Here is a 16,168-nt window from a genome sequence, read left to right on the forward strand (position 1 = left end):
CACTACTAAATAACCAAGATATAACTAAAGAAATCAAAGAAGAAATTTAAAAATACCTAGAAACAAATGACAATGAAAACACGATGACCCAAAACCTATGGGATGCTGCAAAAGAAGTTCTAAGAGGGAAGTTTATAGCAATACAATCCTACCTCAAGAAAGAAGAAACATCTCACATAAACAACCTAAATTTAAACCTAAAGCAATTAGAGAAAGTACCAAAAAAACCCCAAAGTTAGCAGAAGGAAAGAAATCATAAAGATCAGATCAGAAATAAATGAAAAAGAAATGAAGGAAAGGATAGCAAAGATCAATAAAACTAAAAGCTGGTTCTTTGAGAAGATAAACAAAATTGATAAACCTTTAGCCAGACTCATCAAGAAAAAAAGGGAGAAGACTCAGATAAACAGAATTAGAAATGAAAAAGGAGAAGTAACAAATGACACTGCAGAAATACAAAGGATCATGAGAGATTACTGTAAACAACTATATGCCAACAAAATGGACAACCTGTAAGAAATGGACAAATTCTTAGAAAAGCACAACCTTCTGAGACTGAACCAGGAAGAAATAGAAAATATAAACAGACCAATCACAAGCACTGAAATTGAAACTGTGATTAAAAATCTTCCAACAAACAAAAGCCCAGGACCAGATGGCTTCACAGGTGAATTCTATCAAATGTTTAGAGAAGAGCTAACACCTATCCTTCTCAAACTCTTCCAAAATATAGCAGAGGGAGGAACACTCCCAAACTCATTCTATGAGGCCAGCATCACCCCAATACCAAAACCAGACAAAGATGTCACAAAAAAAGGAAACTACAGGCCAATATCATTGACGAACATAGATGGAAAAATCCTCAACAAAATACTGGCCAACAGAATCCAACAGCACATTAAAAGGATCATACACAATGATCAAGTGGGATTTATCCCAGGAATGCAAGGATTCTTCAATGTATGCAAGTCAATCAATGTGATACTCCATATTAACAAACTGAAGGATAAAAATCATATGATCATCTCAATAAATGCAGAAAAAGCTTTCAACAAAATTCAACCCCTATTTATGATAAAAACTCTCCAGAAAGTAGGCATAGAGGGAACTTACCTCAACATAATAAAGGCCATTTATGACAAACCCACAGCCAACATCGTTCTCAATGGTGAAAAGCTGAAACCATTTCCTCTAAGAAAAAACCCTGCAGAAAGTAGGCATAGAGGGAACTTACCTCAACATAATAAAGGCCATTTATGACAAACCCACAGCCAACATCGTTCTCAATGGTGAAAAGCTGAAACCATTTCCTCTAAGATCAGGAAAAGACAAGGTTGTCCACTCTCACCACTGTTATTCAACATAGTTTTGGTAGTTTTAGCCACAGCAATCAGAGAAGAAAAATAAATAAATGGAATCTAAATAGGAAAAGAAGAAGTAAAGCTGTCACTGTTTGCAGATGACATGATACTATACATAGAAATCCTAAAGATGCTACCCAAAAACTACTAGAGCTAATCAATGAATTTGGTAAGGTAGCAGGATACAAAATTAATGCACAGAAATCTCTTGCATTCCTACACACTAATGATGAAAAATCTGAAAGAGAAATCAAGGAAACAATCCCATTTACCATTGCAACAAAAGAATAAAATACCTAGGAATAAACTTACCTAAGGAGCCAAAGACCTGTGCAGGAAACTATAAGACACTGATGAAATAAATTAAAGATGATACAAACAGATGGAGAGATATACCATGTTCTTAGATTAGAAGAATCAGCACTGTGAAAATGACTGTACTACCCAAAGCAATCTACAGATTCAGTGCAATCCCTATTAAACTACCAATGGCATTTTTCACAAAACTAGAACAAAAAATTTCACAATTTGTATGGTAACACAAAAGGCCGAGAATAGCCAAAGCAATCTTGAGAAAGAAAAACGGAGCTGGAGGAATCAGGCTCCCAACTTCAGACTACACTACAAAGCTACAGTAATCAAGACAATATGGTACTGGCACAAAAACAGAAATATAGATCAATGGAACAGGATAGAAAGTCCAGAGATAAACCCACACACATATGGTCACCTTATTGTTGATGAAGGTGGCAAGAATATACAATGGAGAAAAGACAGCCTCTTCAGTAAGTGGTGCTGGGAAAATTGGACAGCTACATGTAAATGAATGAAATTTGAACACTCCCTAATACCATACATGAAAATAAAATGAAAATGGATTACAGACCTAAATGTAAGGCCAGACACTATCAAACTCTTAGAGGAAAACATAAGCAAAACACTCTATGACATAAATAACAGCAAGATCCTTTTTAACCCACCTCCTAGAGAAATGGAAATAAAAATACAAATAAACAAATGGGACGTAATGGAACTTAAAACTTTTGTACAGCAAACGAAACCATAAACAAGACAAAAAGACAACTCTCAGAATGGGAGAAAATATTTTCAAATGAAGCAACTGACAGAGGATTAATCACCAAAATTTACAAGCAGCTCATGCAGCTCAATATCCAAAAAACAAACAACCCAATCCAAAAATGGGCAGAAGACCTAAATAGACATTTATCTAAAAAAGATATACAGATAGCCAACAAACATGTGAAAGGATGCTCAACATCACTAGTCATTAGAGAAATGCAAATCAAAACTAAAACAAGGTATCGGGCTTCCCTGGTGGCGCAGTGGTTGAGAGTCCACCTGCCGATGCAGGGGATACGGGTTCGTGCCCCGGTCCGGGAAGATCCCACATGCCGCGGAGCGGCTAGGCCCGTGAGCCATGGCCGCTGAACCTGTGCATCCGGAGCCTGTGCTCCGCAACAGGAGAGGCCACAACAGTGAGAGGCCTGCGTACCACAAAAAAAAAAAAAAAACCCGAGGTATCACCTCACACCAGTCAGAATGGCCATCATCGAAAAATCTACAAACAATAAATGCTGGAGAAGGTGTGGAGATAAGGGAACCCTCTTGCACTATTGGTGGGAATGTAAACGCATCCAGCCACTATGGAGAACAGTATGGAGGTTCCTTGAAAAACTAAAAATAAAACTACCATACGACCCAGCAATCCCACTACTGGGCATATACCCTGAGAATATTACTCAGCCATAAAAAGAAACGAAATTGAGTTATTTGTAGTGAGGTGGATGGACCTAGAGTCTGTTATTGACAGTGAAGTACTCAGAAAGAGAAAAACAAATACCATATGCTAACACATATAAATGGAATCTAAGAAAAAAAAAAGTTTCTGAAGAACCTCAGGGCAGGACAGGAATAAAGATGCAGATGTAGAAAATGGACTTGAGGACATGGGGAGGGGAAAGGGTAAACTGGGACGAAGTGAGAGAGTGGCATTGACATCTATACACTACCAAATGTCAGATAGGTAGCTAGTGGGAAGCAGCCGCATAGCACAGGGAGATCAGCTTGGTGCTTTGTGACCACCTAGAGGGGTGGGTGGGATAGGGAGGATGGGAGGGAAATGCAAGAGGGAGGGGATATGGGGATATATGTATACGTATTGCTGATTCACTTTGTTATACAGCAGAAGCTAACACCATTGTAATGCAATTATACTCCAATAAAGATGTTTAAAAAAAAAAAGTACATTTTCTTGGCAAACCATTTGAAGTTAGAGGATGAGTGGAAGCATATGTGGGCCTGAAGGTACATCACCTTCATTGAAAGCAGCCTCTCTGCTGGATGCATATAGAAGTGGAATAAAGAGTAGCCTGGGGGTGGGGCAATACAGGGGTAGGAAATTGAGATACAAACTATTATGTATAAAATAAGCTACAAGGATATATTGTACAACACAGGGAATATAGCCAATATAATAACTATAAATGGAAAACTTCAAAAAGTGTGAATCACTATATTGGACACCTATAACTTACATAATATTGTATATCAGCTATATATCAATTAAAAATAGTAAAGTTTAAAATAAAGAGTAGCCTGGCAACAGTGTTGAAATAGGCATGAAGGTTTAATGAACTATGTCATATTAAGATATGCATTAAGAACTCAAATCAGGGCTTCCCTGGTGGCGCAGTGGTTGAGAATCTGCCTGCCAATGCAGGAGACACGGGTTCGAGCCCTGCTCTGGGAAGATCCCACATGCTGCGGAGCAACTAGGCCCGTGAGCCACAACTGCTGAGCCTGCGCGTCTGGAGCCTGTGCTCCGCAACAAGAGAGGCTGAGACAGTGAAAGACCCACGCATTGCGATGAAGAGTGGCCCCCGCTCGCTGCAACTAGGGAAAGCCCTCGCACAGAAACGAAGACCCAACACAGCCAAAAATAAATAAATTAATTTAAAAGAAAAAAAAAAGAACTCAAATCAGAGAGACCAATTAATAGATAATTCTCTAAAAACTGTTTTAAGGTGATCATAGAAATGGTCAAGGCTGATAATCATCTGATACCCACAAGTTACTCACAGTGGCCTGAACCTATTCTAATAGAGCAGTGATATATTCTGATTGACCAGTAACCACTCATACTCATCATTAAATATTTTTAATGTCACTCTGGTTCATAGTAAACTTTTACATAAACTTTTGGTTTTCTTTAGCCATGTGTCACCTGCATGTAAAGTTGAACTATGAGAGGTACAGGATCTCTTGTTTCTTTTTTTTTGTGTGTGTGTGTGTGTGATATGCGGACCTCCCTCTGTTGTGGCCTCTCCCGTTGCGGAGCACAGGCTCCGGACGCGCAGGCCCAGCGGCCATGGCTCATGGGCCCAGCCGCTCCGCGGCATGCGGGATCCTCCCAGACCGGGGTGCGAACCCGGTTCCCCTGCATCGGCAGGCGGACGCGCAACCACTGCGCCACCAGGGAAGCCCGGATCTCTTGTTTTTTATTCATGCCCAAGTATATGGCAGTGGGATAGTAGTGTAAATGAAGCCACATGATAAAGCTTACACATCTTTCTGATGCATCACTTTTTCTCACTGGTGTGAATTTTATATTAAAGCAAACATAAATATATTGTGGAATAAAATGCAAAAATCACGTGTTTTAAGAGAATGATTTTCAAGAAAATTTGTGTCTTTGGTGGGCTACCTTTGCATTATTCCTTAGACTCTCATTCTCTACCTCTACTATTATTGGTATTTCAGTAGAAAATTGTGAGAGGCACTGATTTAAGATATTTGTGGATACAGAATTTCTTTTACTATAGCCAGTCCCATGGTCCATCTCTATGTTATTTGTCACTTTAGAGAATCAGAAGGACAAACTCTAAGAGATGGAATCTAAGAATTTATCTCCAGCATCCCTTCTCTTCTGTCATTAAGTTGAATTTTAGCCAACTCAAAGGCTGATAATTTATATTATAGCATTTTTTATTTAAAAATGTTTTAGTTCACTAATTGCATTGAAAGTATCTTTTATATTACTTCTTTTGTTAACATTTTATATTCTTCTGTTTAATTTTTTCCTTCCTAATTCTTGGAAAGCAATGTATTTAACCAATTTTCTCTTTCAAAGAACATTTAGAAAAGGTTACTCTGTTTATCTGGCTATTTTGCACAGTGCTTTCCATTTGTAAGTAAAGAGGTGCATTTAAAAGTTGAATAGGGGTCAGAATTAGAAATTTCATCATTTTTTTCCTCCTTTTGAGTCAAATATGACAGTATAGACTATTATATATGAAGTGAAGTGCCAAAACATGTCACATATGCATGCAAATGTAAAGGTTATATCTCAATAGGAATAATTTTTTTTAAAGACCACTAACTAATAATCCTAATCATCCAAGAGTAGGAAGTACATGCTGAATGACCTACACTCTTGTGCAGCTCTGAACCTAACCAGCTATGTGATTTGGGATCTGTTACAATCTCAATTTCCTGATCTACAAATGAATAGTAAGGACTAAGGCCGCTTGCAGTTTTTAGATTCTTGAATTCTAAGTGTATGTAACTAGTGCAGATTTTATTTTCTAAAATTTCCACGTTAAGTGTAAAAAAAAAAAAAAAAGGGGGAGGGAGGATAAAGAATTATAAGTAAGTGTTTCTAGAAACACTACTGGATTGGACTTACTGCTAAATGTTGGTTAATTCAGCGTTGCTTTGTAATTTGTTCATAACTATAACTCTATAGTTAGAGTATTTGGTCCTAATATAGCTCATATCTTATATACATACATACTGTTTCTGTTTAAATTTCCATATAATCATGTTTCACCCTAACTTTTTAAAATAAAGTACGGTTAGTCTCATTATGAATTTTCTTTGATACTCAAACATTGAGTGAATTTATTTAAAAAATTGATTATGGACACTCTGCTAGACACTAAGGAAACAAATATGAAAAACATAGATCCCTAAAAAAAAAACAAACAAACATATAGGTCCTCTTCTGCTCTCAGTATGTTCACAAGACACCAGTAACAGAAGCCTGATCTAGGAACCTAGGCTAGCAAGGCCCTTGAATCATACAACAGTTAAGAATATCATTCATGGCATTTCCCCAGAGTATATCTGAGGAAGGGCAATTCTTTCTAGCTCCCTGCAGCCTCATCATGTAAGTTGAGTCACAAGAAAATCAAATGAACCTGTTATTTCTGTTAACTTAGCCTTTTCATGTAACTCTCTCTTATAAATGTATTATCAGATAATATTTGTATAAAATAAAGGGACTTAAAAGACAAATATTATGAAATTACAGCCACCCTTATTAGCAAACCACCCATTTAATTTAGATAAATGTTGGCCTTCTACTGATGAACAATAAAGTGCTAACAAGATCTGCCAATGCCAGAATTATGAAGTACAAATTTATCTTTTCAATAAGTCCGTTATCTGTAGCCTGACCTCAAGCCTTCATTGCTATTCAGGGCCTCAAATCCCTAAGTATAGACTCTACTTTGGGCCTTGTGCTCTTGCCATTGAACAGGAAAACAACTTTCAGTGCTGCCATATTTTGAATGGCAGAGATTTCTAGAGATTAGAAAAACTACTAACTTTAAATATGCATATTTTTTAAATGTTGTACTATTCTACTCATGAACTCAAATATAGTTTAACTTTAAAATCCTGTAAGTTCTTTTATCTACAGTGATTTTACTTATAAGATCCAATTTAGTTGATAAGAGTATGTGGCAAAACATATTTCACATTTTTGTATTGTTCCCTGTGAGACGTCTATTGTAAGAATTGCTGCAGGCTGTCATTTTTGTCTGCTGTCCAGGATTTGCTGGCCTGAGTGCTGTGTACTAGACTTGGTGTTGCCCGTGAGGGGGAGGGAGAACTTGCAATTGAGCCAGACGGTTTTGTTATTGCTTTAGAATTAAAAGCATATGAAACAGATAGAGCTTATTAAGGTTTTTTTTTTTTATAAATAACATAAACTTAAATAACAAAACAGTAAAGTTCAAATACAACTTAAAATAGAGTTTAATGCGGTAACCACAGGAAAAAAGCATGATTATTTGTGGAAGAACATTATTTAAAGCCATATTCCCGAATATGAATTATACAAAAGATAGATTATGTTACTTGAAAAAAACATAAAAGATTTTTAAATTTTACTTTTAGGGATTATAAAATGTTATTTTGTGGTGAGTGAGATGAAGTACACTCATTATTATTATTATTGCTATTTTATATACAAGATTTTTGAAAACGTCCTTTAAGCAATACCCTTTCAATTGGGAGCAGCATTAGGAATTTTGTTCTTGTTACTAGGTACAAGTATGTTCTAATCTTATACTATTATAAATCTACCTCTTTGATTCATTTCCATAATAGAATTTTTGAGAATATTCCTTCTTTTCTGATTAGAATTTAAGTGGTTCATAATTTTTCACTAGAAAGCATTCAGATACTGCTCATCTTCCATAGTTAGTGTTGGCTTGATTATCTGACAAATCATTCCAGCAGCTTTTAGGTCTGACACATCTTATATAACATCATCTGCATTATTATTATTATAGCAGCCATTTTATAAGCAGATAGGAATATTTAAATAATCATTATCAGATAATCAAATCTAACATAGTCTTAAGGGTAAATTAATTTAAGAAAAAAACATTACTATTACTGACATCATGATTGTACAACCAGTTTTACAATTTTTTACAACTTTTAGTTACTAAATCTGATTTTTGTGTATATTTTTTCAAATCTTTCTTTAATGCAGTCTCTTAAAATAAACATAAATGCGCAAGTCCAGCTTGATCAGTTTTTCAGTAGTTTTCCAGCCTTTCTTGGTTACTTAAAAGAAAAAAAAAAGAAAAGAAAAGAAAAAAGGAAGAAAACAGTCCACTTAAAGAAATCTCCCTGCTGGAACTGGTTTCTTATATGCCATATATGATTAGGTTATTGCCATAGGAAGAAAGTGGGCTGTTTTTTGTTCTTTCTTCGTTTTTTTCCCTCTTACAGGAACCCCCTTTTGATTTAAGGCAACAAACATTTCTCCTCCACTGTGTGTCCATTTAGCTGATGCATATGTGTTGTAGTGGTTTTCCAGAATTAATTCTTTGAAGTTACAGTCTTCATTGCATTCTTTCTGCAAAGAACAACAAACAAACATTATCCAAATGATTTTTGGAGGGACTCAATTAGACAAAGAATAAGCAGTAATATTTGGTAGAATTAAAACATACCTTTTTTATGACCTTTTTTGAGCAGGCATAATGCAGTTTGTTATATATACTTAGCATATTTGAGAAAAGATTAAATTTTTTAAAAGATAAAATGATACACATTTAGTTACACAACATAGTTTCAAACATGTAGCTTTTTGGCAGTCAGTTGCTACTATTCTTAAGTATTAAGAGCTATTTCCCTCTAATTAGCAGCTCTCATATTACTATGGCCAAGTCACTCTTTCCCTAACACTGATATTTTGATACAATTAGCAGAGCCTCTGCCTCCCTCAGCTGAAGGACATATTTCACAACTTTTCTTCACTTACTATTACACTGCCTGTGATAGTGATGGAAAATAAAAAGTTAATTTGTTCATCCATCCAACTATTCATTCATTCACTTAAACCTGTATTTTTATGTAGTCTGTGCCAGGAATACAAAGGAAAGTCAATTATACTTTGTTATAGTGGGATGAACTGTTGCATATTTCATGTTATAATAAAGTGGGAACAATGAGAATGCTTACAGTTCAAAGCCCGTGACTGTGAGATTGATGTTGATAAACAAATGTCTGGATTTTTTTTCCCCAAGAATTTTCATGTCAGCAAAGTGCAAATTGGGTGAACTTTAACAAAAAGAGCTTTAATACTGACAGCTGGACATTTTAGATTTTAAGAATCTAAAGTACAAATGGAATTTTAGAACTGGAAGGATCCTTAGAGGTCAGTTAATCCAACTTGTTTTACAGATGAAGAAACCAAAGTCCAGAGAACTTAAGCAAATTGTCCAAGATCACACAGTAAATTTAATTCTTATGTATAAAATGTTTTAATGAAATCATTGAATTATGTAGTTTGAGAGGAATTAATTTCATTTTTACTTTTCAGAAAGGAAAGATATTTTTGACAAAAATAAGTTTGAGAAATTAAATCTAAGCTATCAATTATCAATACCTTTGCATAGAGTTTTCCTTCCTTGTTCATTGCAAGATAATATTCACTTTCCACTCCTTTGATTGCTACAATTCCAACGGCCACTGTCCTGATTTCCATGATGTCTGCAAGGAATCACAGAAAGATATGTCAGTTATTCACTCAGCTTTGCAGATTATCCAAGAATGACCATTTGTCCTTATTTCTGTTTCATTTGGAAGTTAAGATTATTAACATTATTTACTCAGCCTAAGACCCCCATCCACCCATAACATGTACACACAAACACCAGATTAGCCCTTATTAAATGTAGGAAGTGCAAAACTATTGATTTTTTATTTTGTAGAAAAAGATATTTGGATTCAAAAAGAAAAGTTACATGTTTGAATTTAGCTTTTTCTTCTCTAGAATTACATTTCTAATTTACTATAATAATAATAATAATAACATCAATAATACCTAATGTTTATTGAATTCATACCACATGCAAAGGATTGTTTTAGCACTCATGTATTAATACATGTACTTATCACCAAGACTATAAGGGAAGTACTCATATTATCCCCAGTTTACAGATAAAGAAGCTCAGGTACAAAGAAGTAATTTGTCCAAATTCTCAGCTGGTAAGTGGCGGAAGTGGAATTTGAACCCAAAAGGTCTGGCTCTTAATCATTATATAATGCTATGAAAGTATATAATTAGCTAACATCTTTAATTTTCTACTTAAACTTTATATTAATAATTATTGCTGACAGAATATTTCTTGAATATACTGAAAATGAATAAAATTCCAATTAAAGCAACTGTAAATGATGGTAAACAGAACCAACTACCTTTAAAAAATTAAATATTTTATTTTGATTTATTTTTTAAAAATTTTATTAGAGTATGGTTGATTTACAATGTTGTATTAGTTTCAGGTGTACAACAAAGTGAATCAGTTATACATATACATATATCCACTCTTCTTTAGATTATTTTCCCATATAGGCCATTACAGAGTATTGAGTAGAGTTCTCTGTTCTATACAGTAGGTCCTTATTAGTTATCTATTTTATATATAGTAGTGTGTATATGTCAATCCAGTCTACCAATTTATCCCTCCCCTCCCTTTCTCCCTGGTAACTGTAAGTTTGTTTTCTACATCTATAATTCTGTTTCTGTTTTGTACATAAGTTCATTTGTACCCTAAAAAATATTAAATATTTTTAACTGATAGTGAGTTTTTTGATAATGAAAACACAGTCTAAAACCAAATTATGAGTCCTGATCACATATTTTATAACTTTATACCATTTAATTAATTTTTTTAACCATTATTGAAATTGCCACAAGAATGTTAACCTACTGTTTCATTATATATCATTTCCTAAAGTGCTGTATTTTAATACTCTAACTACAGTAAAAAAAACTCAATTTTTTTAAATGGCATAGAAATTAAAAGTTTAGTGAAGCATTTTATGTAACTACTGTTAATTATACTTTCAACTTGAGACATTCTCTTTCTTGTGCTTAACATAATGCAAAGAAAATTCCAAGTGAAAATTATCTGCATAAATCAAGTTTCCAGAAGCTGTTTTCTAAAATATTCACTTAAGTGGAGGAAATTCTAATTTTTTATTCCATGCCTTCACTTCATCCTCTTATTTATTCTTCTGGCTTTATTTTTCCTATCTGGTGAATAAAATTTTTACCCATTTCATCAGGATTAATGTAGCCTAGTTAACATGTGTTATCTGTTTCCAATATATGCTGCATATAGAAGTCATTTTCCCACTGTACTATGGTTAGCACTAGTCAGAGCTCATCCAGTTGAGAGTTCTACAGCTGCTCATCTAGAAATTGAGGTCTATGAAGAAAATGCAAAGGAATGGATATTTATCTTTTAAAGTATTTATGAAGCACTGTCAGAATGCATAGAACTGTATGGTAATTTTAGGATACAAATTAAGAAAAACAGCACTGGTTTCTGAACTCCAGAAGTTAAAATCCAGTATAAACAGCAAAACACATATGTAAACACACACGTAGATACACCTTAATTAAAAGAAAAGAAAACTTCTGGAGACACAGCCCTGAAGGAGAGGCTAAGGGAAGTGTTAACAATTGCTTACAAGCATGTGAAGGATGTGATGCTGATGCATTCATGCAAGATTCAAGAAATCTTCAGTGAGAGCCAATTCTGTGCTAGACTCAATTCAGAGACAAACCCTGCCCTCTTAGAGCACTTTATATGGCAGCTAACTCTTCTTGTTCAGCAAAGGAAGATCAAAGGGAAATAATTTATTACACAGCGGAATCCAAATAGGTTAAGTTTATATCAATACAATGAAGAATACTAAAGAAATTCACTGATTCAACCAATTTGCAATACCTTCAAAATTGAGCAAATATATATCTATTTAAAAACATACGGAATAGTTGATTCCTAAAGATCTTACCACTGTAAAATGTTGTGAAGTCAGTTTTTTCCTTCTAGTCCCTTTCTCCTGCTATTTCCCTCTTTATTCAATATTTTCTCTTAGAAAGGAGAGTACTGATGCATAGGCTTAGAGTATCTTTCATGCTCAGTTTTAATTAGGGAATGAAATCTGTCATGTTTGCTGGCTTTTTCGTTTATAGACCAACTGTCTACAAAATATAACTATAGAATGATAGAGGTATTGTTGACTATGCTATGTGGACACTTTCCCTTCAGGTTCAGTCATGACAATATATTCATACTGTCCCATCTCTAAACCCTTTTCCTCTATCCCCTGCCTGCCCATTTTTGCCCACCATATTTTTGTTACACTCTGACACTCAATAGGTGATAAACATTGTTAATCTTATCCCTCCGCACATTGGGGTTAAGGACATCAAAAAATCTTTAGATTTTTAACAACCCAATTAAAAAATGGGCAAAATGTCTGAACAGATACCTTACCAAAGTAGATACACAGTTGGCAAATAAGCATATGAACAGATGTTCAATCTTTAAAGATTCTACTTTTAACCAGGATGAGGACAGACTTGAAAATGGCAAGGTTCCTGACACAGTAATATTCTATATTGTTTGATGTATTTAAAAAATCATTTCACTAGGAAATCAACAGACCTAAAAATATATTGCTTGGAAGAGCATTAAGTAGTACTGGCAGAATTAATACGCTATCAATCCTGACTTTCTGGTCTGTTTTGCCCCGTGTGCTGTGCCCTTTTTTATTCAAGAAAACCCAAGAATGAAAAAACTAAAGTTATCATTCTTTCATTTAAGTGCAGAGTAGGAAGTAGTGTTCCTACAGATTTTAAAGTGTTTTAACTTTCCTGTTTTCAAAAAAAGTTTTTATTAAGAATTTACTTTTTAGAGAAGTTTTAGGTTCACAGCAAAATTGATGGGAAGGTACAGAGATTTCCCATCTACCCCCTGCTCCCACACATGTATAGCCTCCCCGGTTATCACATCCCCCACCAGAGTGGTACAGTTGTTATTATTAATGAACCTACATTGACCATCATTATCAACCACAGCCCATAGTTTACTTTATGGTTTACTCTTGGTGTTTGGACATGTATCATCATTTTTGTATCATACAGAGTATTTTTACTGCCCTAAGAGTCCTCTGTTCTCGTCCTGTTCATTTCTCTCCCTTACCTGCAACTCTTGGAGACCACTGATTTTTTCACTGTCTCCATGGTTTTGCTTTTTCCAGAATGTTATATAGTTGGAATCATAGAGTATGTAGCCTTTTCAGCTTGGCTTCTTTCACTTAGTAATATGCATTTAAGGTTCCTCCATGTCTTTTCATGAGTTAGCAGAAAAAAAATTCTTAGTGTTTGATCACGTAAAAATCCACCAATCCCAGCTCCTTCAATACTTCTTTTCCCTGAACCTTTTAATATTTATATTTAAAAGTTTTGAGGGGCCATATATTAATATAGATGTTCTAGCATGATAACTAAGAATTATTTTAAATTTGAAAATAAGTGGAAACAGTGGCTTAATGGTTATTAGGCCACTCAACATTTAATTTTGTCCTTGACCAAGTATACTTCCTTGGGCACATTAAAACTAAGAATTGGTACCTAAAAAGAAAAACATTTTAATGTTAAATGACTTTTATGATTTTCTGTCAAGCTGGGATTGTTAGAAGGAAAATCGTCACCATTATTTTATATTTATATTACATTCAAGGCTATAGATTCCATTCATTTTTATATCATAGAAGTACATCCAAATACATACATACATGTACACAAAAAATACATCTTGTATTTCCAAAATAAAGAACTCTTAAAACTCAACAATAAACAAATAAGCAACCCAGTTAAAAAGTGGGCAAAAGGTCTGAACAGATGTCCCATCAAAGAAAATACACAGATGGCAAATAAGGATATGAAAATATGCTCAACATTATATGTCATTAGGGACTTACAGAATAAAACAACGAGATACCACTACACAACTATTAGAATGACTAAAAATTTTTAAGATACCATTTGCAGACAAGGATGCAGAGCAACTGGAACTGCCATTCATTGCTAGTGGGGATGTAAAGTGGTACAGCCACTTTGGAAAACGGTTTGGTTTCTTACTGAATGCTAAATATACTCTTATCATTACAACCCATCAATCCTGCCATAAGTGTTTATCCAATTGAGCTTAAAACTTAAGTTCACACCAAAACCTGAACATGAATATTTATAACAGAGTTTTATCCTAAACCATCAAAACTGGAAGCAACCAAAATGCCCTTTAGCATATGAATGGATAAGCTACAGTACATATGTACTTTGGAATATTTTTCAGCGATAAAAGGAAATGAGCTATCAAGACACAAAAAGATACGGAGGAACCTTCAATGCATATTGCTAAGTGAAAGAAGTCAGTCTGAAAGACTCCATACTGTATGATTCCAGTTGTATGACACTCTGGAAAAGGCTAAACTATAGAGACAGTAAAATGATTAGTTGTTGCCAGGGGCCCTAGGGAAGAGGGGAGTAGGATGAAAATGTGAAGCATGGGATTGTTAAGGCAGTGAAACTGTTTTATATGATACTGTAATAGTGGATACATGATATTATACATTTGTCAAAACACATAGAACTATACCAGGCAAAGAGTGAACTTTAGTGTAGACCATGGAGTTTAGTTAGCAATATGTAATTACTGATTCATTAATTGTAACAGATATACCACATTAATGCAAAAATGTTAATAGTAGAGGGACTGTGTGGGAAAGTGGTAGTGGTATGTAGGAACTCTACTATCTACTCATTTTTTCCTGTAAATCTAAAACTGTTCTAAAGAAAAGTCTATTAATTTAAAAAGTACAGTCTAGATTTTAATTAATAATATTATATGATTGAGTGTATAAGAAACTATAGAGTTGACGCTTGAACATAGCAGGAATTGGGGCACCAACCCTGGCAGAGTAGAAAATCCATGTATCAGAGTCGGCCCTCTGTATCTGTAGGTTCCGCATCCTCGGGTTCAACCAACCGCAGATCATGTACTACCTTAGTACATATTTATTGAAAAAAAAAAATCGTTTATAAGTAGACTAACACAGTTCAAACCCATTTTGTTCAAGAGTCAACTGTAGGGCTTCCCTGGTGGCGCAGTGGTTGAGAGTCCGCCTGTCGATGCAGGGGACACGGGTTTGTGCCCCGGTCCGGGAAGATCCCACATGCCGCAGAGCGGCTAGGCCCGTGAGCCATGGCCGCTGAGGCTGCGCGTCCGAAGCCTGTGCTCCATAAGAGTCAACTGTAGTGGAACTTTTTATGATTTATTCTTAACCCAAATATGTAGTACTTCTGGGGTTTGTTATTAATTACTACTATTAATGTCTTTGGTGATGGATTAAGATCTGCTTACCAAGTTAATGACTTCTCTTTGTGAACTATGGACAGTTATGAGGAGTAAGCTTACAATGCAAACACACTTTGGGAAGTGTAGGAAATACAAATATTCTATATACAGACCACTACTACACTCGTGTGTGATATCTCTCAGGTGTATTGGGATAGAAAAATAACTGAGGTCCAGGAATAATTTAGAAACCTGATCTGGTGACTTTAATTGTGATGTCATCAAAATATCTGGTTATTAATAAAATACATATCAAAATTCAGTTAGTATTTCCTCCTACAGAAAACAAAAATGAAGGATACCCAGCAGTATATGCCAAATGCTAAAAAGAACAGGATGGAAAATCAATTCAACCGTTATTCAGAAGAAAGAGGTATTACATATCCTAGGTGGTCAAGGGAGGATTTGAGGAACAGATAGAACTTGAATTACATCTTGAAGGATAGATAAGGTTGACATAGGTAGAATGGAAACGTCGTGCTAATTGAGAAATAAAAGTATATGTAAGATAGTAGAGTCAACGATTCATAAGTCATTTTCAGAAGATTGAAATTAGAGCTCTCTGTCTGGAGTAGGAAACACATCAAAGAGATAGAAAAAGGTGGAAAAGGAGTTAGGATGAGATTGTTGAGGGCCTTGATTGCCAATTTAAGGAATTTTAACTTATTTGTAGACAATGAGGAGTCATTGAAGGTTTGCAATTTGAAAAATATCAAGATATAAATTGTGTTTTAGAAAAATTAATTGGATGTGCAGAGTAGTTAGAGA

At 34.8% G+C, this 16,168-nt stretch overlaps 2 protein-coding genes across 2 annotated transcripts in view; one reads left to right on the forward strand and one right to left on the reverse strand.

Moving 5' to 3' along the window:
• The window catches only part of FAM227B (family with sequence similarity 227 member B), a 211,404-nt gene that overhangs the window by 77,040 nt on the left and 118,196 nt on the right, over window positions 1-16,168 (forward strand). The window lies entirely within an intron of this gene.
• FGF7 (fibroblast growth factor 7) overlaps window positions 7,193-16,168 on the reverse strand; it is a 62,645-nt gene continuing 53,669 nt past the window's right edge. The window contains exons 3-4 of the mRNA XM_007109797.2: window positions 9,571-9,674; window positions 7,193-8,535 (exon numbers count right to left, since the gene is read on the reverse strand). Coding sequence (XP_007109859.1) covers window positions 8,341-8,535; window positions 9,571-9,674 — 299 coding nt within the window. The 3' untranslated portion in view covers window positions 7,193-8,340. The remainder of the gene's footprint in view (window positions 8,536-9,570; window positions 9,675-16,168) is intronic.

Source organism: Physeter macrocephalus, chromosome 11 (genome assembly GCF_002837175.3).
Source record: "Physeter macrocephalus isolate SW-GA chromosome 11, ASM283717v5, whole genome shotgun sequence".
Taxonomy (NCBI): Eukaryota; Metazoa; Chordata; class Mammalia; order Artiodactyla; family Physeteridae; genus Physeter; species Physeter macrocephalus.